The sequence below is a fragment of the Acinonyx jubatus genome, chromosome C1, assembly GCF_027475565.1.
Source record: "Acinonyx jubatus isolate Ajub_Pintada_27869175 chromosome C1, VMU_Ajub_asm_v1.0, whole genome shotgun sequence".
Classification (NCBI taxonomy): domain Eukaryota; kingdom Metazoa; phylum Chordata; class Mammalia; order Carnivora; family Felidae; genus Acinonyx; species Acinonyx jubatus.
In genome coordinates this window covers 43237173-43261150 of record NC_069381.1, presented here as the reverse complement: position 1 = coordinate 43261150, position 23978 = coordinate 43237173, and the positions used below count along the sequence as shown (strand labels likewise).

General features: G+C 54.4%; 2 protein-coding genes across 4 annotated transcripts in view; both read left to right on the top strand.

The window, feature by feature from the left end:
- LOC106975074 (NADH-cytochrome b5 reductase-like) overlaps positions 1 to 7241 on the top strand; it is a 33859-nt gene extending 26618 nt beyond the window's left edge. Inside the window, exons 7-10 of one of the 3 annotated variants that reach the window (XR_008294887.1) lie at positions 16 to 108; positions 1351 to 1442; positions 5811 to 6023; positions 7201 to 7241. The gene's annotated coding sequence lies outside the window, so the exon portion shown is untranslated. Of the gene's footprint in view, positions 1 to 15; positions 109 to 1350; positions 1443 to 5810 lie in introns of all 3 variants that reach the window. The other 2 variants (XR_008294888.1, XR_008294886.1) reach the window with 2 other exon arrangements.
- On the top strand, positions 1453 to 23618 carry CDCP2 (CUB domain containing protein 2). The gene is made up of 7 exons (XM_053214092.1): positions 1453 to 5860; positions 7201 to 7337; positions 10241 to 10588; positions 13582 to 13917; positions 14813 to 15166; positions 18083 to 18261; positions 20712 to 23618. Exons 1-7 carry the CDS (start codon positions 5811 to 5813, stop codon positions 21036 to 21038), a joined length of 1731 nt encoding a protein of 576 aa, XP_053070067.1. The 5' UTR covers positions 1453 to 5810; the 3' UTR covers positions 21039 to 23618.
- The last annotated feature ends 360 nt before the right edge of the window (positions 23619 to 23978 follow it).

The window sequence follows — 23978 nt, the reverse complement described above, 5'->3', positions numbered from 1 at the left end:
CTTCTCACTTCACAGATAAGGAAGCTGAGACACAGAAGGGGAAGTTAAGGAACCTGCCCAAGGTGGCATAGCTTGGTTGTGGCTGGATATGCTTGTGCCTGGCAAACAGTGAGTTCAACAGTTGCTTTCCAGTGGGGCAGGAAGGTTTTAGGCTTGGTATCCGGTGCAAAGCAGGAGGCTCTGGAAGGCTCCCATGTGCCTGAGCTCTGGGCGAGGAGGGGCAGCTGAGGGAGCTGGTAAGAGGTGGACTGTGGTGTGAGAGTGAGAAGGGGAAAGGACAGGAGGGCCCAGAGGAGTAAGAGGAGGTAGTCAAACACTCCGGACACCTCTCTGGAGGCTGTAATCCTGGGACAGCCATTCCAGCAGCCTCTCCTGAGGCAGGGAAGCTCACCAGGGCAGTTTCCCCTTATGTAAGTAACCATGAACTTCCTGGACCGTGCCTTGGTGTGTTAAAGGTCCTGCCCACCAAAGCAGCAGGACTAATTGGCTATCAAAGGGAGGTGACAGGAGAAGCTGGGCCAGCAGGAGGCTCCCTTCCAGAGCCTCCCCGACCCGTCTGCTCCAGGCCCTGCCTCTTCAAGGACCCCCAGTGGTCAGACTTCCCTGGAACCCACCCAGTACTCAGCACCAGCCCTACAGCTCTGCAGTCCTGGGCTAGAATCCCAGTCCTGCCATTTACGGAAGACAGCGATCCTGGGTATTTATTGTGCCCCAGCCTGTGCTCTGGGCGATGGTGGGGCCTCCTTGGAGGGGACGTGTGGATTACAGGGGGCAACCTACACAAAGGGCTTAGCACAATGCCCAGCTCACTATAGTGGTTACTCAGTTGTTGCTGTAGCCCCCTCCAGACACCAACTGTGCACAGCTCTTCATGGTTCGCAAAGCCCTTTTGCTCTCAGATCTTGCATTTGGTCCTCACGGCAGCCCAGGGAGCCCAGATAGAGAGCTGCATTAGTAACCCCCTTCACACATGAGGAAACTGAGGCTCTGGGGCAAGTGAGTGACTTGCCCAAAGTTACACAGCCTGTCAGATGGGGAACACGGGTCCAAACCCAGGAAGATTTGAACCCAGACCCGTCACCCTTTCCACTAAATTGTGGGCTACTGGCAGTGCCCTCACATAGCTGATGGTGAGCAGGTCCCATGAGGGGCCCATTCTCTGCTGGCCCCTGGTTCTCGCTCTGCCCCAGGACCAAGTGCACCCACCCTGGCTGTGCTATAGGGGCGGTAGCCCCTCCTTGCATGGTTGGAAGGTTCGGTGAGATCCGATGTGGAAGGACCCCGAGCCGGGCAGGCCCCACAAATGGTGGCGATCCTGGCCCCCTCCTCACTTTCTTCTCATTGGCCCAGGAGCCGGAGGCTGTGAAGGTCACGCCCTTGTCCAGGGCCTCTCAGGGAAACCTGGTCCTTGGCCCATCTGTTCTTCTGGGACATCATTCCAGGTATGTGGCCTTTGCAATGTAGCCTTGGGAAAGGACAGGGTAGGGCGACTGAAAAAAAAAACAAGAGACTTAGAGAGAGGAGAGACAGGGGAGGGAGGCGGTGTCCTCCTCTCCACAGAGTTCCAGCCCTGGAGCCAGGTTGTGGCTCCTAGAGCTGTGAGGGACAGCCCCCTCCTCCTGTCCCCTGGGACTCTACCCCAACCCACCAACAGCCTTGTCTTGGTCAGGACCTGCCTCCCCTGCTTTTGGCTTTCCCCCTTGCTCTTTGACCCTTCCCTTCACTGGCTTTCCTGGTTGCTGGCTGTCTGTATTCCCTCCATCACACACTTGCCCACTCACCCTGTGCCACCCGTGGCTTTCTATCAGGCCCTGGCAGAGAAAGTCTGGGATATGATGTGCCCATCTCGCACCCTGCTGGTATTAAGTGGGTGCTCCCCGGGTGCTCCTGGCCTCTGCCACTGGGCCCATACTCATGGGAAGCCCCCCTAAGTCCCCAGGGCCCTGGTTAATGGAGAGATGTGGCTCCCTGGGGCACAGCCAAGGAACCCCCTGGGTTGGCATGGCATCCCTGCTCCCAGCCCTCTGTCACACCCCCTTTTGTCAGCTCAGACCTCTGTGGGGAAGGGATGCTTTAGGCAGCACCCTTGCTGTCCCATGGGCACCAAACCCTGTCCCCAGGTGGAGTGACAGAATGCAGATAGGAAAAGAAGGGGAGAGGGGCCCCAGGCACAGATGTATATCCACAGAGGTGATACAGCTGTGCACCCGTGGAAATAGACATGAGCTTATAAAGATAAATGTATGTGTGGAGAGGTGCATAGCCCCTGACACGGTCATGCATGCACACAGCTTGACATTTGCACTCAGACACAGATACACAGCCGGGGAGGGACATTCCCTCAGAAATGTTTGTACAGATCCAGAGAGAAAGCTGGGCACATGCAGGCGTAGCTGCATATCCGTGTAGGTAGAGACACGTGGATACACAGAGGCAGAAGTAGGTGTGGTCCATGTGCATGCACAGAGATGGGCGTGTGTGCAAAGAAACGGATATGAATGCACAGTGTTGGGTGCAGCAGCAAAGGGCATATTCACACTCAGAAGTGGACAGTCACCCACAGAGAGATTAATGTACCTGGCACCTGATGCACAGACACTAAGATGGGCTCGTGTGCCCGGGGAAACGGCATGACCAGATGATGATGCAGGGGCACCCAGAGACGGACAGTCTGTACGGTGTCTGTACAGTGGCTGAAACAGACAGGTACGGCAGCAGGCCCTCCACCCCGGACATACTCACAGTGCCTCTCAGAGACAGCTCTTGTGTCCGCTAGGCGTCTGAGATGCAGCAGAGCCAGTCATGGAGAGGGGAGGCATCTCTATGCCAAGACACCCCCTGGACGTTTGAAAGTGTGTCCTCAGGGCTCGGCTGTGGGAGTCTGCACAGCCAGGCTCTGGCAGGGCCCCAGGAGCCTGGGGTTGACTGTCCCGTGGGCGGCTCAGGCACTAATGACCCTCGTGGGCAGGCAGCGGGCAGCCTTTGTTCCTTCTCCACCACCCCCCCTGGGGACCGGGAGAGAGCAGGAGGCCAGGCTGCTGATTGGAGGAAGGGCAGCCGGGCAGGGGAGGCCCCACCCACTGGAGACTTCCAGGAAAGGTGAAAAGTACTAGCAGACCTGAGGTCTGTGTAGCCTTTGGGGTCCGCGCAAACGGAAGGCAGGATAAGGGAGAGCATGTACCCGAGCTTAGTGGGACTGGCACTCTTCCTCACACTCCACATGCCTTAGCCATCTAGTTCTCACAATGCCTGACAGGTAACCACTCTCATCTCACAGCTGAGGAAACGGAGGCCTGGAGAGGCGAAGTGACTTGCCCAAGATCACACAGCTAGTAGCTGCCAGAGTTGCAATCTGAACCCACATGGTCTTGGTTCTGGGAGTTGCCAGGCAAAACCACACCAGATCCTTGCCATTCCCCCTGGGGCAGAGGGGGGGTTTAAAAGGACACGCTTTGGGCACAGATGAACATGGGCTCAAATTGATAGGGATGCTTCCTAGCTGTGTATTCCTGAGCAGTTCAATCCGTCAATGGCTGCTGAGCACTTAGGATGTGCTAGGGGCAGGTGTGCAGTGGGGACGGAGACAATGAGATGATGTGCCCTGGGCCAAGCCCCGTGGGAGGCACTGGAGCGAGAAGCCCAAAAAGACAGAGGATGTTCGTAGAAGAGTCAGGTGGCCCTCGCTGTGCTAGGGGAGCACCCAGAGAGGGAGCACTCTCCCAGCTTGGGGTGGGGACAGGGCAACTCCCTGGAGGAGATGACAACATCCATCAAGGGACGATGGAGCAGAAGGAGGGGCAGTTCAGGCTCAAGGAACAGAGCATGAAGAGTGGGAGAGATGCCGGTGGCTGGGGTGTGGAACTCAAGACGGGAAGCAAGTCTGACATGTCCTGAAGAAGCATGAATGCCAAGCAGAGGACTTGGGATTTTATCCTGAGCAGAGGGGTGATGCAGTCAGACCTGCGTTTTGGAGAGATCGGGGCAGAGAGCAGTTTGGAGGGGAAGAGAGCAGACAAGAGCAGAGGCACGCAGGCCAGGGAGGAGTTTGCCGTCATCAGGCAGGGGCGAGGTGGTAAGCGTGGCCAGCGGTGGCTTCAGAAGTTGCCTCAGAGCCTAAAGTGGTCACCAAGCTCGAGCACGGACCGTGTACGTGGGGATGAGGGGCAGGGAATACGAGGCAGCCGCTACATTTCTGGCTCGTGGGTTGGTGGTGCCACCACCTTGAATAGGAAATCCCAGGGGAGAAGCAAGTTTGGGGGCAGCAGGGGTGGAGGGTGACAATGAGTCCACTGTGGATTCTGAGGGGCACTCTGGTGGTTACTGCCGGTTGCCAACACAACAGCCTTCTGTGCCTTGCTCTTTGCTAACCAAATCCTGGTTTTGTTGTGGTAGCACTATGCCGGCAGTCCTGTAGACCCTAGAGGAGGGAGGGGAGGGGAGAAAGTGAAGATAAGAAGTGTAGACATTGCTCTCAAGAAGTCTGGCTCTGACAGCCAGCAGATGGGTAGGGTGGGAGCTGGAGGGAAACACAGGTTTGTGAAAAGTGTTTGTATCCCCACCCACCCCCATGATGGGGAGGCGTCCGTGTGCCTAAATGTGGATGACAGAAGGAAAGCCAGGCAGGAGAGCCTGGGGACCCAGAGAGAGGGGAGCTAATGGAGGGTTAGGTCCCAGAGTCAGTGAGAGGGGCAGGCGCTGGGCATAGGAGGTGGAATTGGCCTTGGACAGGATGTGGAACCATCCTGCAGCTGGAGGGAAGGGACAGATGAGCACTTGGAGACAGGGTGGGAGATGACGGGGTGTCTGCTTTCCATCTCTTTGTTTCTGCTGGAGGGGCTGGGGTTGTCTGGAAGGGGAGACTAGTGACCATCTGGGATGATGTCCGTGGAGGGTCAGAGAGAGAGCCACCTAGGGAAACACAGAGAGGCTAAGGGTGGAACTGAGACCCGAGAAGAGGCTGGAGACGCTGACCAGGCACAAGTGCTGACCGCACGGTGACGGAGCGCTGCCCAGCAGTGCTCGGGCGGGGGTCTACGGCAGGTGAGAATACAGCCAGCTGGGCTTGTCCCGCAGATGTCACACCCTGGAATTTAAGCCCAAGATGAGGCAAAGGGTATGCCAGGTGTGGGACAAGCACAGGGAAAAGAGACTAGAGGTTGCATGGAGTGTGGAAAGAGACGGCTGTTTCAAGGGTAGGATGAACATTTCAGAGGTGAGTGATCCTAGGGATAGCAGGTCAAGGGTGTAGTCGTGATGACGGTGACAGTCTTCCATTCTCCGTGGCTCAGCCAATGCCATCACAGCCCTGCCTGCATCTTGGTTTTCACCGTTCCAGGCATGCAGACAGCTTCTGCCTGCAACCCCTGTGCTTTGGAGCCATTCCTTGCCCCTCACTGGTACAACTTGAGGCCATAGTCTACACCATCTGCCGGAAGTGTGCATGCGGGTTGCCCACCATGGTAGCTGCTCATCAACATACCCTCAACTGGCTTCTTCTCAACCCTGTCTCACTTCCCCACGCCCCTGCCTGTGCTTCCTGGATCACCTCCCAAATAAGCTGCTTGCCCTTGAACCCTTGTCACAGAGACCTCCTGCAGAGCAACTCAACCCAAGACAGCAGGCTCAAACCCTCTGGGTATTAGTTACCTCCTCTGTAAGACAGGGAGTCTAATGTGTGCCTGTGAAATTAGAAGGGCGCAAGCACACGGACGTGAGGCTTCTGGCACCAGGCCCAGCACCCAGCAGGCACTAAGTCAGCGCTCTCTCTCATACACACAGTGGGTGTTTAATAAAAGCTCCCGTCCCCTCAGATGGCCCAGGACAGCGGAACCTTTCTGTCGCTGCCAATCAAGTCCCACAGGTAAGCCAGTCTCTCAGGCCTGACCAATCCCGATGCTCTCTGCTGAACACCTTCCAGGTGGCTTCTCATGCTGCCAGCAAAGGGCTCCCCGGGGACCTCCTGACACAAGGATGGGCCAGAGGCAACATGTGGTCTGGCAGATGGCTGTCTGAGTTCCTCTGAGGTAAATAAAAATCGTGCTTCCTCCCATGCGCGGAGCCAGGCGCCAGCTAAGACTTCCTGTGCACCATCTCATTGTATCCTCTCAGCGAGTGACAAGCTACTGTCTTTTCCTCTTCACGCTCCGGAGGCTGGGCCTCAGAGAGATTGGGCGACTTTTCCAGGCTGCTCCCACCCTGCAGGAGAGGCAGAGTCAGGATTCAGATCTTGTCAGCAGAGCCCAGCCTCCTCATTGGGAGGTGGGAACATGCCGTGTTACCCTCAGATGCCCTGTCCTGGTGTATGCTCTGCACAGAGAAGGAGCTTCGTGAACGAGCCCTGGGCTGAACTGAACCAAATGAGGCTCCTAGAGGAAGTAGAAAGATCCTGTTTCCTGTCGGACGCAGAGCCCTTGAGGGCATTTCTGCAGCCTGACTCCTAGCACACAGCCTGGCGCAGAGTGATGTTCAGGCAGGGTTTGTGGATCAGATGAGGGAATATCTAAGATTCTTGGCCAGAATTTCCACTGCGGCCAGATCTGTGATCGCATTAGGAGGTGCACACCACTATCTTCCCATTCTGTTATTCCAGCTGCCTTCTTCCGTGAAAAAGACTTTTCCCTCATCAGCTGTCCACTACCACCTCCTTCACTCTCCCTCTGAGCTAATCTGAGCATGTCTGAGGGATGCTCATCCCACCGGTCCCACTAATCAGAGCCTCCCGTCAGCACCCCCCACGGGCGGGGATGGGAAAGCCCGTAGCAAACACCCACGACCTGGCTGCAAGACACGTCACCCCGTCCCATTTCCGTGACAGCCCCGTAGGCAGGGCTGAATGGCCCCACTGGACAGATGAGTAAGACTGAGACCCAGAGGAGCTAGATGACTTGTTCAAGGCCACCTGGCCACCTGGCAAGCTAGAGGCTGAGCTGGAGCGGACGCCAGATCTGCCGAGCCCCCAAACTCATGCCCTTTCTCCACCACCAAATTCCGTTCCCTCCCGAAGTTGCTTCCCTTCCTGATGCGGTGTGGCCAGTGCAGATCTCAGAATGTGTAAACCTGGTGACACTAGATCCGTCACCTTAGAGTGGAATGAAGGAAGCACCTGGGGATCGGCTTACTAATTCGAGGGGCTGATGAATTATTCAGGTCGCCATTAACTTAGAGGCCTTTTCAGCCTCACCTGTCTTTCCCCTGCTCCAGACCCTCAGATCCTGGCCTGCCCCAAGCTCTACGGACCTGTGGGGGCCCCGGCAAGGAGATGCTGGCAGAGCTGGGGTCCTGTCTGCTGCTGGCAGTGGCTCTGCTGGGCTCAGGCCCCGGGGCCCAAGCCATGACAGGTAGGAGCTCCTGAGGACAGGCGGGCTCTGGGAGGGGGTAGACGAGTGGCCAGGTGGCTGCCAGGGCCTCAGGAGGCTTCCATGTGGGAGGACAGAAAGCAGGAGGCCATATGGAGGGAGTTGGCTGAGTTGAGGATGTATTTGTTTCTGAGATGGTGGAAGACGGTATTTACGGGGTGCTTCACAAATATGACTGCATTTCATCTTCATGGCAAACTTCAAGGTGGGCATGAGTTCTCCATTTCACAGGTGAAGAAACTGAGGCAGAGAGAGAGGTTAAGTAACCTGTCCAAGGAGGCATAGTTACCAAGGGCTAAGGGAATGGCTCAGAGAACAACTGAAGGTTTAATGCCGGAGGGAGCCTTTACTCTCCTCCTGACAGCCTGCTGTACTTCCCCACTGCCAGTGGGTGAAATCACAGTCCCTCCTAATGGCATTCAGTGTCTCTCAGGTTTGGCCCTAATCTCTGTAATATCCAGCCTCAGTTCCCTGTGTCCCTTGGGCATCCCATGTCCTGGCAGAGGATATACCCCCCTTCTGGAAATGCTTCCCCCTCAGAGCTTTCACCCCACTGTGCCCTCTGTCTGGAAGGTCCCTTTTCTCTTTTTCCATCTGAGAACCTCTGGGTCATCTATCAAACTCAGGTCAAACACCACCTCCTCCAGGAAGACTTCCACACGCTTTCGTCGGCCTCAGATGCTCCCTTCTTGGAGCTCGCAGAGCCCTCTGCCTGCACCCCTGTCCCGGGTGGCTTTGTGCTGCTCCAGCCCTGTAAGCGTTGTGTGTCTGTGAAGCCAGGGGCGGGGGTGGGGTGGGGTATCACCTCACTGGTCTTCAAGGGGCGTGCATGTTACAGGGGCTCAGCAAACAGCCCTCAGTGCCGGGTTTTCCTGCAGGTTCGGGTGGGCCTCCAAGAAGGAAAGGTGACGGTGCCACTCACCTAGTTGGTGGCAGAGGTGGGCTGGGTATGCAGGCGTCTCACTCCTTCCTGTAGGGGGAGAAGCTAGCTGTTCCCATTTTCCAGCCTCTGGGGCTTCAGTGGCCCTGGGGTGACCCTGGGGTGACCCTGGGGTCCTGGGTGGCTGGCTGATTGCTGGAGGACACGGCCTCCCCTTGTGCTGGTGCCTGAGGCCTCCTTGGCCACAGGAATTCTGCTCCAACACTCCCAGGGCTTTTCCTGTCCCGTGGGCAGGGCCGGGGGAAGTACAAGGACAGGCACTGGACAGAATGTCCCTCTGTCCTCCTACCATAAAGGATGAATCAGACACGGTTCCTGCCCCAGCCTGCTGCGGGGGCCAGCAGAGAGCTGACAACCTGAGCCGGGTGTGCTTCTGCAGCCCTTTGTCCCCGGTGCTTGCAGCCACCCCATTTCCCAGATGCGTGACTGAGGCTGGGGGAGGCTAAGTGACCGTGAGAGCTTTGTTCACGTCATTTCCTCCCTCCGAATTGTCCCCAACTAACAAGCTTCTTGTTCCTCCTGGTCAGACTCAAGTATCACCTTCCCTGTGAATCTTGTCCCTCCCCTAACAGTGCTGGCCCAGCAAGATTGCCTCCCTCCCTGCGGCCCCCAGAGCCCCTGTGTGGCCGCAGTCACACTGCTTGGCTTTGTCTCATTTGCCTAACTCCCAGCCCCTGACCAACTCCCCCCTCCTCCCCGTTCCACAGTACTCTCCCCAGGGAGACACCCATTCTGAGTCAGCACAGGCCTGGCTACATGCTTTTTGACCTTTTCAGTGAACAGAGCTAGGAAACTAATTTTTTTAGAAATAAAAATAAATCTTAATTTCAATTCAAATCAAGGACCACAAGTGTTCTATTTAATTTTTTAACTTTATGGTTGTATTGCTCTCCTCTTACACTGAACGTCTTAGCTTCTATTGACATTAACATACATGCTTTATTCCACTTTATAAAATACTATAAAATAGCACTACTGACTGTTAGTCAAATAGTAAGTCTACTGAGTAATATTTCAGATTTCTTCGTGGTTCATTTTGTGCTGGGGATATATCCCACTAGGAACATACAGTCAAAAAAAAGTGTATTTCCACGTCATTTGGAATCCTTTTTCCCCATGTGAATGTGCCTCCAACCTGATATATGGCTAAGTTTATTTGTTTCAGCTTGGAATATTTAGGGATTACTTAAAAATGTCTTCTTTTTTTTTTGCCAAGTTAAAAATTATATTAAAAGTTATTCATGATTATAAAGTCAAAATCATAAAACAAGTCGCACTGAAAGAGGTCTAGACGGCATGCCTTTTCTTCCCCTCTGTTTACTCCATCCCCTGACAGAGAATCACTTTTATTAGTTTCCTTCCATTGTTTTCTTTTTTAAAATATAAGCAAATATGTGCATATGAGAATGTACTTTTAACTGCAACAAGCTGTGCGCATTTTCACTCAGGGCGGGGGTATTATCATTTGTAATGTTTAAATTCCTCCCTGCACACGTGTAGGGTCTGGCACATAGTTCTATTTTATCTAAAATTATAGGTCCACCCTGACATTTCCTATCTCCTTTCCCTGCTTTATTTTTCTCCACAGCACTAATCACTATTCAATACGCTCTATATTTTACTTACTGTGTTTATCATCCACGTTCCCCACCAGAATGTAAATTCCACGAAGGCAAGAATTTTTGTCTGTTCTGCTCCTGCTGTAACCGCAGCACCTAGAACATTGCCTGGCACTCAGATGATGTTTGTTGAATAAATAAAAGAATGCTTGATAAGTATTTGAGGAATAAGCAAATGAATGAGCACACATAGGCATAAATGAATTGATTTAGGGTCGTGGCCTCATGCTCCCACAGCCCAGCCCATCCCAAAGACCCAGCTTTGTAGCTGGGCCCATCCCCCAGGACCTCAGCACTGACTGAGCCATTCTTCCCTCTTGCCCCAGGTGTTAAATGTGGGGGTGTGCTCTCAGCACCTTCCGGAAACTTCTCCAGCCCCAACTTCCCCAGGCTCTACCCCTACAACACAGAGTGCAGCTGGCTGATTGTGGTGGCCGAGGGTTCCTCTGTGCTGCTCACCTTCCACGCCTTCGACCTGGAGTACCATGATGCCTGTGGCTTCGACTACCTGGAGGTCTACAACGGCGCCTCAGGAGACAAGGGCAACCTGCTGGGGAGGTTCTGTGGCCGGGTGCCCCCGCCGCCCTTCACCTCCTCCTGGCATGTCATGTCCGTCGTCTTCCACTCAGACAAGCACGTGGCCAGCCGCGGCTTTTCTGCTGGCTACCAGAAAGGCAAGGGGGTCCTGGCAGGGGAGAGGGTGGCCCTGCAGGGGCAGGGGGGAGGAAGAGAAGTGGGCTAAGGCGAGACTTGCAGGCTGCTCCAGAGCCTGGGTGACCCTGCTGTCGCAGTTCCAGGGCAAAGGCAGCCTCTGGCTGTGGTCATGGTGGTTGTGGGTTCCCACCTTCACGGCAGTAGTCCTGGGAGTCCCCAGGAGGGTCTCGCTGTACTCTTGCATTTGCCATCATCCTTCTTATCCCATGCCATGGCATCAGGACAAAGGAGAGGACGCCATGCTCTGGGGATGGGCAAGAGACCCCTCCCATCCCAACCCAAGTCCTCCGGAGTATAAGATATGCATGGGTCTGTGTGGGGCTGGTGACACTCTCCCTCCCTAAGTCTTTCCTAATGCCTCTTATATTGCAGGTCCCTAACCCTCCCTCCCTCAACTAGGCTGGAAACCTGCACCATAGTCTAGTGAGGGGGGCAGAGGCCTTCTCCTTGCCTTCCTCCTTGACTTATTCCTCCTGTCTCCAGGCCTCTCTGCATACGCTCAAACCTCCTCCCTTCTCCCAAGGCCCAAACCAAGGGCCTAAATCATGTTAGCTCAAGCAATAGACAACCACAGAGGCTCCTGGCACACAGGGTCTACCAACAGCAATTAGGGGGCTCAGGTGGGACTGCTCCCCAAGCTGGCTTTAGAGGCACAGAATTGTGGAATGAGAAAGCACAAGAATCACACACTGATCTCATCATAGTTTTGGATGCTTAGGTTTAAAAAAAAATTTTTTTTTAATGTTTATTTATTCTTGAGAGAGAGAGAGAGAGAGAGAGAGACAGAGCCCGAGCAGGGGTGAGGCAGAGAGAGGCACAGAATTGGAAGCAGGCTCCAGGCTCTGAGCTGTCAGCACAGAGCCCAGTGTGACTGTGAGATCATGACCTGAACCGAAGTCAGACACCTTACCGACTGAGCCACCCAGGTGCCCCTAGACCCTTAGGTTTTTTGTTTTTTTTTTTAAATTTTTTATTTTATTTTTTAAAAATTTATTTATTTTAAGACAGAGAGAGACAGAGCATGAATGGGGGAGGGTCAGAGAGAGAGGGAGACACAGAATCCGAAACAGGCTCCAGGCTCTGAGCGGTCAGCATAGAGCCCGACGCAGGGCTCGAACTCACGGACCGCGAGATCATGACCTGAGCTGAAGTCAGACGCTTAACCAGCTGAGCCACCCAGGTGCCCCGACCCTTAGGTTTTTTAAATGTTAGGATATCAAAATCATAATACCATGAGTGATGTTTTCCAACATTTTTAAAACCAGGAGTACCTGTATAGCAAATGGAACCTTATGTTAATCCCCTATACGTAAAAGAGAGGAAAGCAATATTTTATTGGTATGCCTTTACTGTATTTTGTAAGTTCATGTCTTTAGCATTTACTTATTATATGTCAATCACTGAAACCATAAGTCAATATTGATGGCCTCCAACGAGTGAAGTGTTTATATATGACCTGTGACTGTGGACGCTGTCTTTCAGTGCATTAAAGATAGTCTGAATACAGCATAAGAGCGAAACTTGCCCCACATGCCAGCAGACAGATGCCCCAGGTGGCTCCTGTGAACCCCCAGAGCATGGTTTGAAAGCCTCAGCTAAGGGTGTTAGTGTTGAAAAGGGTCTCGCGACTGTCAAAACCTGCTCTCTCGTTTCACAAACAATAAATTTGAGAGCAGAGAGGGAGTGTGGCTTCCCAAGGTTACACGGCTGTGGGAGGGGGAAATGCTGAGACAAGAAGTCAAGCCCTTAGCCGCCCAGCCCAGTGTAGTTAGTGCCCGGTTCACAAAGCCGTGCCCTGAGGCGAGATTCTGGAGTCTTGGGACATACCAGCGTGCCCCTCCCTGCCGGTGGCCTCCAGCTGGTCAGGTCATTCGTCATCACCCACCTCCTAATTGTACTGGCTGCTCTGGCTTCCAGAGGGCTTTTGCCAGCATCTTAGACTCTTGCATGAGCCCGAGCCTGGTGGATCGGGCCGGGCAGGTCTTCTGACCTCTCCTACTCCCACGAGGCTCAGGGGTCACTTGCCCGGGGCCACACCCCCAAGAGAAGACAGAGCTGAGAGGACATCTCAAGCCTCAGACCACAAGCCCAGTTCAAGTCCACCTCTACTTCATCAGATCCTCTCTCCAAGCCTCAGCTTGCGCATCTGTCACAGAGGTCTGAGAACACTCCTGAACTCACAAACCTCAGGCTCTGTGCCCCACGGGCCTCACAGGAGGGGACAGTGAGAATCAGCAGGTCAAGGGCCCGGGCTCTGCAATCAGGCAATTCCGGCTCTCCCTGTTACCAGCTGGGTGACCCGCTGTCAGAGCCCTGCCCGTGTTCCTGGGGCCTCGCCACGTCAGCGGCTCCTGCCAACCTCCGTGTCTCTATTTGAAGGCTTCCTCTGAAGTCTAGGTTGGTCACCTGTATCCCCAGCAGCCTCGGCCTGGACTCGCAGGGGTTGGTGTACAAACGCCCCAGCTCCTTTCTCTCGGGTGACAGAACTCTGAGGCGTGTGCCTGACACCCTTCCCCAGAGTTCCCCAGCAGGGCTCAGCAGCTGGCCTAAGAATACCCGTTAGTGACCCTGGCTCCCTCATTCCTCACATGGGGCCCCCCGTGTCTCCCAAATAAACTCCTTGTGCTCGGACCCTCGTCTCGGGGGCTATCTGGGTGAACTCCAACTCCCCCAGGTAAGTTACTTACCTTCTCTGTGCCTCCATTTTCTCAACCATAAAGTGGGGAGAACCACTGAGCATTCCTCTAGGGTGATGGTAATGGTGTCAGAAGACTGTGTAGGTGCTAAGTGCCGGGCCCGTGCCTGATGCTTAGCAAGTGCACGGGGGATGGTGACGAGGTTCCCATGACATACCTGTGGGAGCGGCACGTTGGGGGGTGTCCGGTTCCCAAGGGAAGGGGTCCAGGGGATCACGGGGAGGAAGAAAGGTCAGTTAAGGAGGGCTTCCTTGCAGATGTGTGTGGCGGCGTCCTGACGGGCCTTTCGGGGGTCCTCACCAGCCCTGAGTACCCCGACAGCTATCCCAACAACGTGGAGTGCCGCTGGGTGATCCGGGCCGCCGGCCCCGCCACTGTCAAGCTGGTGTTCGCGGACTTCCAGATGGAGGGCAATGAGGAGTGCACCTATGACTACGTGGTCGTCCTTGGGGGGCCCGGCCCTGCCCACGGGCATCACTACTGTGGCAGCACCAGGCCCCCCACCCTCGTGTCGCTGGGCCACGAGCTACAGGTGGTTTTCAAGTCTGACTTTAACATTGGAGGTCGGGGCTTCAAGGCCTACTACTTCTCAGGTAGAAGGGGCTGGGGCTACACCTTGAGTCCCCCGTGCATGCTGTGTCTGTCCCTGCCCGGCCAGTACCAAGGCATAAGCATGTCTCCGCCTCTCTGAAGTCTTCCTGATTGAGTCAGAGTTACTCCCTTCTTTCAACTCCTTTAGCAATGATCTAACACTCTCATTTATGTTTGTGCTCTGCACATTGATCTCCCCTGACTGTGAGTTCCTACAGGTTTGTCTTTGTACCTGCCGCATAGAGGGGATTCAATTAATGTTTGTACAAATGAATGAATGAACTCTTGACAGTGAAGTGAACTAGACAGTGGAGGAGACGGAGAAGGAAATAGACAATGAAAACCCACTGGGATCAGTGCTAACAGTAAGGATCATGGATGACTTCCTGGAGGAGAAGAGAATCCGGTAGTGTTTTGAAGGAGTTAGCCAGAGGCTGAAGGAAGGGAAGGGTATTCCAGGTAGAGAGGTCAGCATGTGCAAAAGCACAGAGGACAGAGAGGGCTTAGTGTGCTTGTATGCTGGATGTTTGGTGAGGCTGGGAGGTAGGGCTGGGTGAGGGGCAGTGAGAAAATGAGCAAGGTCAGGTCACGAGCCACCTTGTCTGTCAAGTCCAAGTTTGGACTCCACTCTGAGGACCCGTATTAGGTCCTGTTACTGAATTCCTGACGGGGCCAGCCCTCGTGGACTGCCAACTGGAATGAGAGTCCCAGCTCCCAGCCAGTTGCAGTGTAAAGCAGGCTTTGGGATCAATTGTCTGGTTTACTGGCCATGGTGCCCATCCCCTGCCAGGGTGGTTTTAGGACCTTTATGGCACCCATTGCCCCAGCTGTACTGCAGAGGGTGACAGTCTCCACCCTTCTCATCATTGCTCCTCTGTCCCTCTCTCCCCAATCCAGGAGAATGCCAGGAAGTGTACACGGCTGTGCGAGGCAACTTCTCCAGTCCACAGTACCCCAGCTCCTACCCTAACAACATCCACTGCCACTGGACCATCCGCCTGCCTCCTGGCTACCGGGTCAAGGTGTTCTTTCTGGACCTAGATCTGGAGGGTCCCAGCAGCCTGACCAGGACCTGTGACTTTGACCATCTGGCAGCCTTTGATGGGGCCAGTGAGGAGGCGCCCCTCCTGGGGAATTGGTGTGGCCACCACCTGCCAGCACCAGTCACCTCAAGTCACAACCAGCTTCTGCTTCTGCTGCACACAGACCGCAGCACCACCCAAAGGGGCTTCTCTGTGGCCTACATTGGAGGTCAGCTGGGGTCGAGGGTGTGGGTGTGCTGATGGGGGAGGGCAAGGCTGGGGTCCCAGGTCTTTGTAGCTTCCTCTCTCCAACCCACCAGCTGGTGTCCTCAGCCTCTTCCCGTGTGGCTACAGCATGGCCACCTGCTGCCCTGGGACCTCTGAGACCTGCCAGTGTGGCCCTTGCTTATTTCTACTACCACAGGGCCCTGCCTTTCCAGTTTCCAACTCCACGATCCCTAATCGCCCTGACCCCATCTGTCTCTTTCCCCCTGGGGCCCCTGGCCTCTCTTGAGCTGTGGCTTATCCTATGTATCCAGGGGCAGTCCACAAAATATGGCCACGTTACTCATGATAAACAATTGGCATAACCATGGAGATGCCAACAAGCTTTGCTTGTGTCGGTCATAAATCCTGACTGACAGTGGCTTGCACAAATGGCCTTTTTTCCCCTCACATAACAAGAAGTCTCCAGCTAGGCAGCTGCTTTGTTGGTTCAGGGACTTTAACACTGTCTCAGCCGGTATCTCTGGGATTCTCTTGGCCTTCTGACTGCAAGATGGCTGCTACGACTCCAGACATCATGTCCGTGTTCCAGGCTGGAAGAGGGTAGGGGAGATGCCAGCTACAAGTGTCCCATTATCAGGAAAGCAAAAGCATTTTCAGAAGCCCTGAAAAGACTTCTTGGTCTCATTAGTTTGAACTTGGTCAGATAGTCATGCCTAGCTTCAGAGGCAGCTGAGGAAGCTGGTACTGGGCTTTTCCAGCTTCCATCGTGCCCATTAGAGTTGCCAGCCAGCAGCGTCCACCATCTCTGCTGTCTTCTCATCCCCTTCCCTGGGCCATGGGCCCAGAAATGCCTGTGCTCTGGACCCATTTTTTCCCTCTGTCTGAGCAGAGTGAAGCTCCTCATTGTGCAGATGTGGGAAAGGAGGTCCAGAGAGAGGAAAGACCACCACAGTCACACAGGCAGTGGGGACACAGCCAGGACCAGAACTCATGCCTGCCTCCTTTGTGGCTGAGCGGGGCCCGAGGGGAGGGAGTCAGGGCTGAGCTCAGACAGACCAGGGCCACATCCAAATGCTGCCATTTACCAGCCATCCAATGGCCTCATCTGTACAAGGGGTTGGTAAGTGCCCTAGGTAGGTGGTCATTCAGATGAAATGAGGCAGACAGGTCCCAGTGCCTGACTCTGAGCACATGCTTGCTGAGGGTGGATTTTTTTCCCCTCCTGTGTCTCAGGACTGGTCTGCATTCAAAACATCTCCCCTCCATCCTTACCCCCAACACAAGTGGTGATGGGGAGGGAAACAGCAGAGCCTCAGCGACCTAGTGGCAGCAAAGTGACCTGGGCAGACCCACCCTCCAGGGCCTCAGTTGTTTCCATCCATAAACTGGGGGAGGAGAGCTGTCCCTTTTTAGAGCAACCCCTTCTAGAGTTTCACTCCAGAGAGCCAGGTGCCATGGGATCTGCCACAGCCAGCTGGTAAGTTGTCTTTTCTCTGCGGGTCTCAGTTTTTCCATCTGTAAAATGAGGACACTGGCCGAAGGATCTTTAAAATCCCCTTTGGCTCTAATAGTCTTGTTTCTGGGCATGGGTCCTCTCCCAGCTCTGTGGCATCTTGGACAAGCCCCTTTTCCTCTTGGTTCCTCCAGAGACTGAGGGTGGGGCAGCTCAAATCCTGGCTCTGTTCCAGGGCCAGGAGCCCCACTCCCACCCACCCCACCACCCTCCCCAGATCCCCATGGGAGCCCAGGGTCAGACAGGGGCACTCACGCTGGGCCAGGCTCCAGATGTGGCCCAGGCTGCAGGCGGCCTCCCGGCTGGAGGACAAGCTCGGCATCAATCAGGGGTGACACACAGTTCAGCGCCACCGAGATCATCGTGGGAGACGGCGGGCCCATAAATCCCCGACTGCCCAGACACCAGAGGCTGAAATATGTCTGAGGCATTTCCCGGAGAGGGGCTGAGAGTTCCAGGCCTCTGCCTGCCAGCTCTTCCCTTTCCCTCCCACCAGCCACCCCTTCCTCCCCTTCCACTGCCCCCGCTCCAGCCAGCACGGCCCACCCCCCCCCAATACACATGCTCAAATACAAAATACACCCAGACACAAAACATCACACCATCTTGTGTGTATAGGGTGGGGAGATACCCAAAGACTCCATCCTATAGACTCAATAACGGTTAAAATCCCAACTCAACCACCGCAAACAACCTCACCTCTCAGAGCTTCAGTTTCCGAAACTGTAAAATGGGTTTAGTTGTGCCCACCTCATGGAGTCATCGTGGGGAGTGAGGCTTCCTTCACCACCCTCTGCAAAACAACTGTTCTGCTCCCCCCACCTCCCCACATATCCCCTGCTCTCCCTGTTTCTTTTTTGCTTGATTTTCTTTCAGCCCACTCTGACATGTATTTTATTTTACGTATGTATTGCCGCCTCGCCCAACTGGAATGTAAGCTCCAAGAAAGCAGGGAGTTTGGGCTCTTTTCTTCCGTTTCTGTTTCCATGGTGCCTGTTAGAATTGTGCCTGCACATAGCGGGCCATCAATAAATATGTGTTAAATGATTGAATGAATTGCCTGGCACATCGCAAAGAGATCAGCAAATAGTAGCTCTTCTTATGGTTAAGAATATTCACTTATTCATTCATTCATTCATTCATTCAGCACCCCACGGCACCTGCCAAGCTCTGTGCCAGGCTGCAAGGACACGAGAGGGCCTGGTGCCTGCCCTGGGGAGCTCATAGTCTGATGGAGTTAAGTGGAGTAACACGTGTAAAACATCCCCCATAGGGCTGCATAGGAGTCTCCCTTCTCCGAGCCTTGGTTTTCCCACACACCACCCTTTGGATGGGGTCTGGGGGTGCTGGGGACAGACCACCTGCCCCTTAAGGTCTCCAGCCCCTCCTTCCCTCCATCCCCAGTCGTGCCCGTGAACGTGAGCTGCTCCCGCACGGATTTCCAGATCCTGATCTCCGCACAGGCACTGGCACCACTGGAGCGGACCAAGGTCTACCTGGGCAGCCGGAGCTGTGCCGCCCAGGAAGTCGGCAGCACCTTCCGGATCCAGGCCCGCTTCGACACCTGCGGCACCGAGTCTCAGGTAGGAGCAGGGGCAGGTGGCGGGGGGGGAGGAGGGCAGGCGTGAGGGAGAGGGTCTGACCCCTGCTGAGAGGCACCTGCGATTCCTGAGAATTCTGGCTCCAGTGACCCCACAAGCCTGGGTGCAGAACTCAGCCCCTCTTGGCTTTACCCCAACAAACTTGCTCAGTGTAGACATGACAAAATACTCAAACAGGGAAGACAGAGCAGGGGTCCCCGCTGCACAACGCAGTGACGGCCAAAAGCCCCTACTGAAGGCTCCTCCTGCAAGGCCCTGACCCTGACCATCCTCGGAGGCCTTCCTGCCGTTCCTTGCCTTCTCCTGGGCACTCCTCGCCACCCAGTCCCCACCCCTTTAACATGCAGCCCTTGCTGCCCCCTGCTACCCCTTCCCCAACCCGTGATCCAAATTGTCCCTGGGCTCCACACAACAAAAGGGCCTTTCAAGTAACAGGAACCACTTCCCTCCAAAGGCAGTGAGGCTTACAAATAAATGAGTTTTTTCTACTATCCTTATATTTTTGAGGCTTTGACTCCGGGTTTGGGGCCCTCAGAGTCACTGGCAGCAGCCCAAGCACCTGGGATGTTTGTATTCTTAGGACAGATTGGAGGGGAAAGGAGAGATATCCCCCCGCCCCGCCCACCCCCAGAAGGAGCTCCCATCCCCAGCCTTGGTATCCAGGGATGTGCCAGACTGGCTTGGCAGAAATCACACACTTTCCAGCAAACCCTACTGCCTCCAACATTAGCTGAATATATGCCTCTGGCCCCTCCAGCCCGCCCCTCTGCTTCCCCAGCCTCCTGGAAATCTCTGTCCTTTAGACCTGAGGAAAAAGAGAAGTGGGGGCAGAGTCTTGGCTGCCAAGATGACCTGCCCTCCCCCCTACTCCATGCCCTGAGTCCTCATTCCGCAGAGCCATGAAATGATGGCGACAGAGAATCCCAGAGGCAGGGAACCATGAAGTCGAGAATGAGGGATCACAGACACTCGGAGTCTCTGAGTCATGGAACCTCCACCCTAACTTGGAACCAAAAAATCATGGAATCTTGGAGCCAATATCATGGGAAACATAAAAGCTGAGAACCATAGACTCCTGGATGCCTAGTGTCACCCTTATAAGTCCTAGACCCACGAGGACCAGTCTCTGCATCGGGTCACTTCCAAAGATGCGCAGCTCAAACAGCCAAAGGCAATGACAACCTTTCTGTGCATCTCTGAAAAAACACTGGAGACTTGATTTCATAACCAGAATACCAACCACGTCTTCTGTGGCTTTTTCCCCTCAAGTCTCTCACTCATCGAAAACCCCTAAAACTTCCCCTCACCCCCATTTTATGTGATTTTTTTTCTCCCTTCTTTACTATGTGGATTCACTTGACCCTTTCACTGGGTCCCCTGCCACTCACAGGTCCTGTCTTTCTTCATCCAGTAGCCCAATTCTGTATCACAAAAATCTAGGACATCAGTCTTCCCCAGAGGGTGTGGTGGCAGACAGGTTGAGGGTGCACATGCAGAAGCCTCTTTTGGGGGCATGGAACCCGAGCCTTTTGGAAGCCCCTCTGTGACTCCCTTCCACACCCTTCCCCAGAGGGGTCGCCCAGTGTCCAGTGACAACAGCTTCCGACTGCCCCTGCTTTTGCTTGCGTTGCGTTAGGCAGCTTCGCTGTTACGAAGCATCAGCTCAGAAGTGCCACCACTGGACATGGGTGGTTGGGCAGCCTGAGGGGTGTAACAGCTGCTGCAGACTTGGGGTTGGTGGGGAGACTAGCCCTGTGCCACTGCAGCCCCCTGCTCCAGGCCACACCAGACTGCCCACTAAAACACTGCCCCTCAGTTCTGGACCCAAACATCCCACCATCTTCAGGGCAACCTGCCTCATGCCTCCCTCATCTGTAGGGGTAGGGAGGGCAGCAGTGTGCCAGGCCCCCCACGTTTCACTCCTCGGTGGCTCTGCCTAAAGCTGGGTGGTGCCACTGGGATGGCCAGGGACTCCAGTTCCATGTCACTTGTGTGTCGTGTGACCTCAGACAAGGGATTTAACTTCTGGGCTTCGGTTTCCTAATCTATAAAATGGGGGTATTAATGGTGCCAATAAGAGAGGGTCACTGTGAGAATTAAATGAGATAATGCACTTGAAACAGAGGCTGGATCATGGCAAATGTCCCTGTTACTGCTGCTACTCTCTCTCTCATAGACCCCGCCTCCTTGAAGCCAGAGCAAGCACTGACCCATCAAAACTGATATTGTCCTTCCAGACATCCCCATGGTGTCCCTTTTACAGGTGGGGACACTGAGGCTCCAAGCAGAAAGGGAGTCAGTGGCCCAGCTGGGACTAGAACCCAGGCTCCTAGGGTTCTGCCCCCTTGGCACTGAGTCCCGACATATCTAGAGGGACAGGGTCAGCCCTTGGCCCCTTCAGGTGCGAGTGAGTGCCCTGTGACCCCCCACAGAGGAGGAACAACACGTCGGTGATCGTCAGCGTGCTGTACATTGACTTCTCGGCTGGTGGGCAGGAGGACATCCATGAGTACGAGGTCCGCTGTGAGCCACGGCGCAAGGAGGCTTCTATCCACCTGCTGTCTGGCTCCGACTGGCTGGGGCCCTATGCCGCCACAGCCGAGCATCTTCAGGAAGCGCCACCCAGGGATGAGGTGGAGGCCCTGGAGGGCCCTGTGGCCATGGTGACCCAAGACACCAGTGACATTGTCTTCCTGGGCCTTTGCATCCTGGCTGGAGTCCTCATGGTCATTGCCATCGTGGTCCTGATGCTGCTGTGAGCAGGCAAGGGACCTGGGTTCTGGCTTCCCTGGGAGGCAGCTTGCGGTCCCCAAAACAGGAGCACACCAGGCTTTATCGACTTGTTGGCGACCACGGACAAGTCACTGTCCCTCTCCGAGACTCAGTTTCCTAGGCTCACAGAGCTGGCGTGAGGCTCAGAGAAGAGCACGAATGGATATGAGCTTTGTAAACTATGTCATGTTGTGTGTGTGTGCAATTGTTACTAATTTGAAAGATGGCCTGCAGTAGAAAAGAAGACTCCTGTGTGTGTTACTTGGCATCATGGATAGCTGTGGTCACTGGTCACTTGTTCTGTAACTTGCACAAGTGCTTTACCCACTCAGGATAAAAACAAGGGCATCTTTTATTTTTCCAACTAATGGCTCATCACAAGCCTTCATTGGCAGGAAATTTAGTAACTGTCTAAGGGCCTCCACTCTCTTGAACTGACTCAGGAACCTTGAGGACTTCATCCACAGCAGGCCAGTCCTGCCTCCAAACTCCAGAAACAGAGAGAAAGGGAGCCGAAACCCCACCTAGTGCTGTCATCCCAGCCTCCGCCATGTGGTGTCGCTGTTGGAGGCTGGTCGTGCGCATCCCAGTGGATCCTGTCTGAAGAGGTGGCGATGCCCTGCGAGGTCAGATCCCTGCATAAAACACAGGCGGGCCCACACTGTGCTCAGCAGTGAGGCTGGAAGCTGAGGACTGGTGTCTCTTTCATGCTGGCGTTTTTCCTTAAATAGATCGTGATCCTTGACTGCAAAGCTGACTGAAGTTCCTGTGTCTTTGTCCTCACCCCTGATGTTGAGTCCATTGTTTCCCTTCAGATGAGTTCTCTTTGGAGCCTGTGGACCTTCTCCTGCCATTGGACTTCACTCAGAGCTACTCCAGCATCCCCGTGTTTCTCTAAGTTCACACTACGGGGAGCATGGGTTGGGTTCCCGGTGCTTTCTGGCATCCTCAAGCAAATTGGTCCAGTCCCCCCAGAGCTCCAAGTGGAACAGCCTTGTTAATGAAAAATAAACAAAGAAATACAGTTATAATACACCACTTTCCCCTGCTCACCTGTATGTTTGCGTAATGAATCACTCACAATCAACAGAAATCTCCACCTTGACCATGCTGACCACGGTGCTCAAGTAAGTGAATTGGAGCCTGATTACAGTTCTTTCAACAACCCAACCAACATCCACTTGTTTCCAGCTTTGTCCCCATTGTTGTGACCGGCTCCAAGCACCCAGCAAAGAAGTCAAATGAGATTTCCTGCCTTTGAGATGTCTACACCCAGGTGTAGCAGCTTCGGGGAGAGGGAGGGCAGACAGTAACTTGCAGAGAAAACGAGAGTGAGAAAAGCCAACAAAGTAAAAAATTAAGCAAGGGAAAAAGAGTTGCCTGGACATTAGGAGAACTGGTTCAAGTCCAAGTTCTTCTCATTAATTGTGCAAACCTGGGCAAGTCACTTTGAGTCTGTGGGCCTTGATATCTCCATCTGCAAAATGGGACCACTGTTCATAGCTTGCTGTAAGATCGTAGCAACACGATGAACTAGGGAGGTCTGCCAGGATAATGTGCCAGCAGGCGAGTTTTGACTGACACCCCGGGGTGTTGGGAGCAGAGACCCCGTCCTCTTTGTCTCTCACCCACCTTCTCCCTTTCAGATTCCTCTAGCCACTGAGCTACCTTTGCCAGCCTACAAACCACCTGGGTCTCGGTTTCTCTGGACAAGACTGATTACACCCCCCTGCCCCCAAGGTCAGCCTTCCTGCCTGCAAAGCAGGGGTGATGATAAATAACACCCGCTGCATTGGTTCTGTGTGGGGCCTGAGATCATGCATGACAGTGGCCAGTACCTGAGAAGGATTCAACAAACCTGTTATGACCTTGACCTATGAGTTCATACAAAAGCTCCGGCCTAGAAACCCAAGTTCTCGGCCCAACTTTGCCACTGGCTTGCTGTGTGGCCTTCAGGAACCCATTCCCTTTTCTGGCCACAGTTCCTGTTTTTAAAATATAACAAGCATCATTATCACCTCTGGCACCATCGCTGTCGTAGCGACGACTCATAAGCACCAGCTACATGGCAAGTGTTTGAGCTGTGTCAGCTGACGTAAGCCACCTTGTGAGGCAGACATAATTGGCCCCATTTCACAGATGAGGAAACTGAGGTCTGGGGAAGGAAGTGCCTTACGCCAGGTCACAGGTGATGAAATGCTGAAGCGAGGCCGAGAGGAGGCAGTTCTTTCCTGAGCTGGAGCCTCTTGGGCCCCCAGGCCAAGCTCTCAAACCCAAGGGCCATGTCTGGTTGGGAAAGGACTGGAATGGCCGACAGGGAGAGGATGGTTTTACCCACGGACGTGCCCAGATACCGCCATTCCCAGCCCTCTGGGCAGCCGGCACGTTGATTATCCTGCCTGAGCCATGGGAAATGACAGTCTTTCTGACGGTACAGTGTCTATTAGAAATGAAAGGGCTGAAATGATACCCATTAGCCAACACGCCCTGGCCCAGGAAGAGTGTCTGATGGTGTGTGTACGTGTACCAGTTTCCCCTTGGTGGAGAGCGGAGGCCTTAACCCCAGCTCCCCCTCCCCACCCCCCCCCCCCCGCCCCCGCACTTGTTATATGGTCTCGGGCCTGCCTACCCCAAACTGAGAGCTTCGGGTCCTCCCGCCTGCCTGTCCCGGTAGAGCCAACGTTACAGATGAGGAAATCCTTGGCAAATGGAAGTGCCGGCCCTGGGAAGATGCCTTCTGGCCTCCGGGTCAGGCAGACCTGGGTTCATTTCCATTCTCACCCTGACTCTGTGTGACCTCGGGCAAGTTGCTTAACCTCTCTCAGCCTCAGTTTCCTCATGCGCAGAATAGGGACACAAAGATGCTCCTCCCGAGGTCATCGTGAGGCTTGAGAGAACACAGGGAGAGCGCCCACATGGGGCTTCCA

Bases quoted from the DNA above. Each gene is read 5' to 3' on its own strand.
- CDCP2 (XM_053214092.1), top strand. From the start codon at position 5,811: ATGGCCCAGGACAGCGGAACCTTTCTGTCGCTGCCAATCAAGTCCCAC. The intron at 7,338-10,240 runs GTAGGAGCTCCT...CTCTTGCCCCAG, and splicing joins CGGGGCCCAAGCCATGACAG to GTGTTAAATGTGGGGGTGTG. The intron at 15,167-18,082 runs GTCAGCTGGGGT...CTCCATCCCCAG, and splicing joins CTCTGTGGCCTACATTGGAG to TCGTGCCCGTGAACGTGAGC.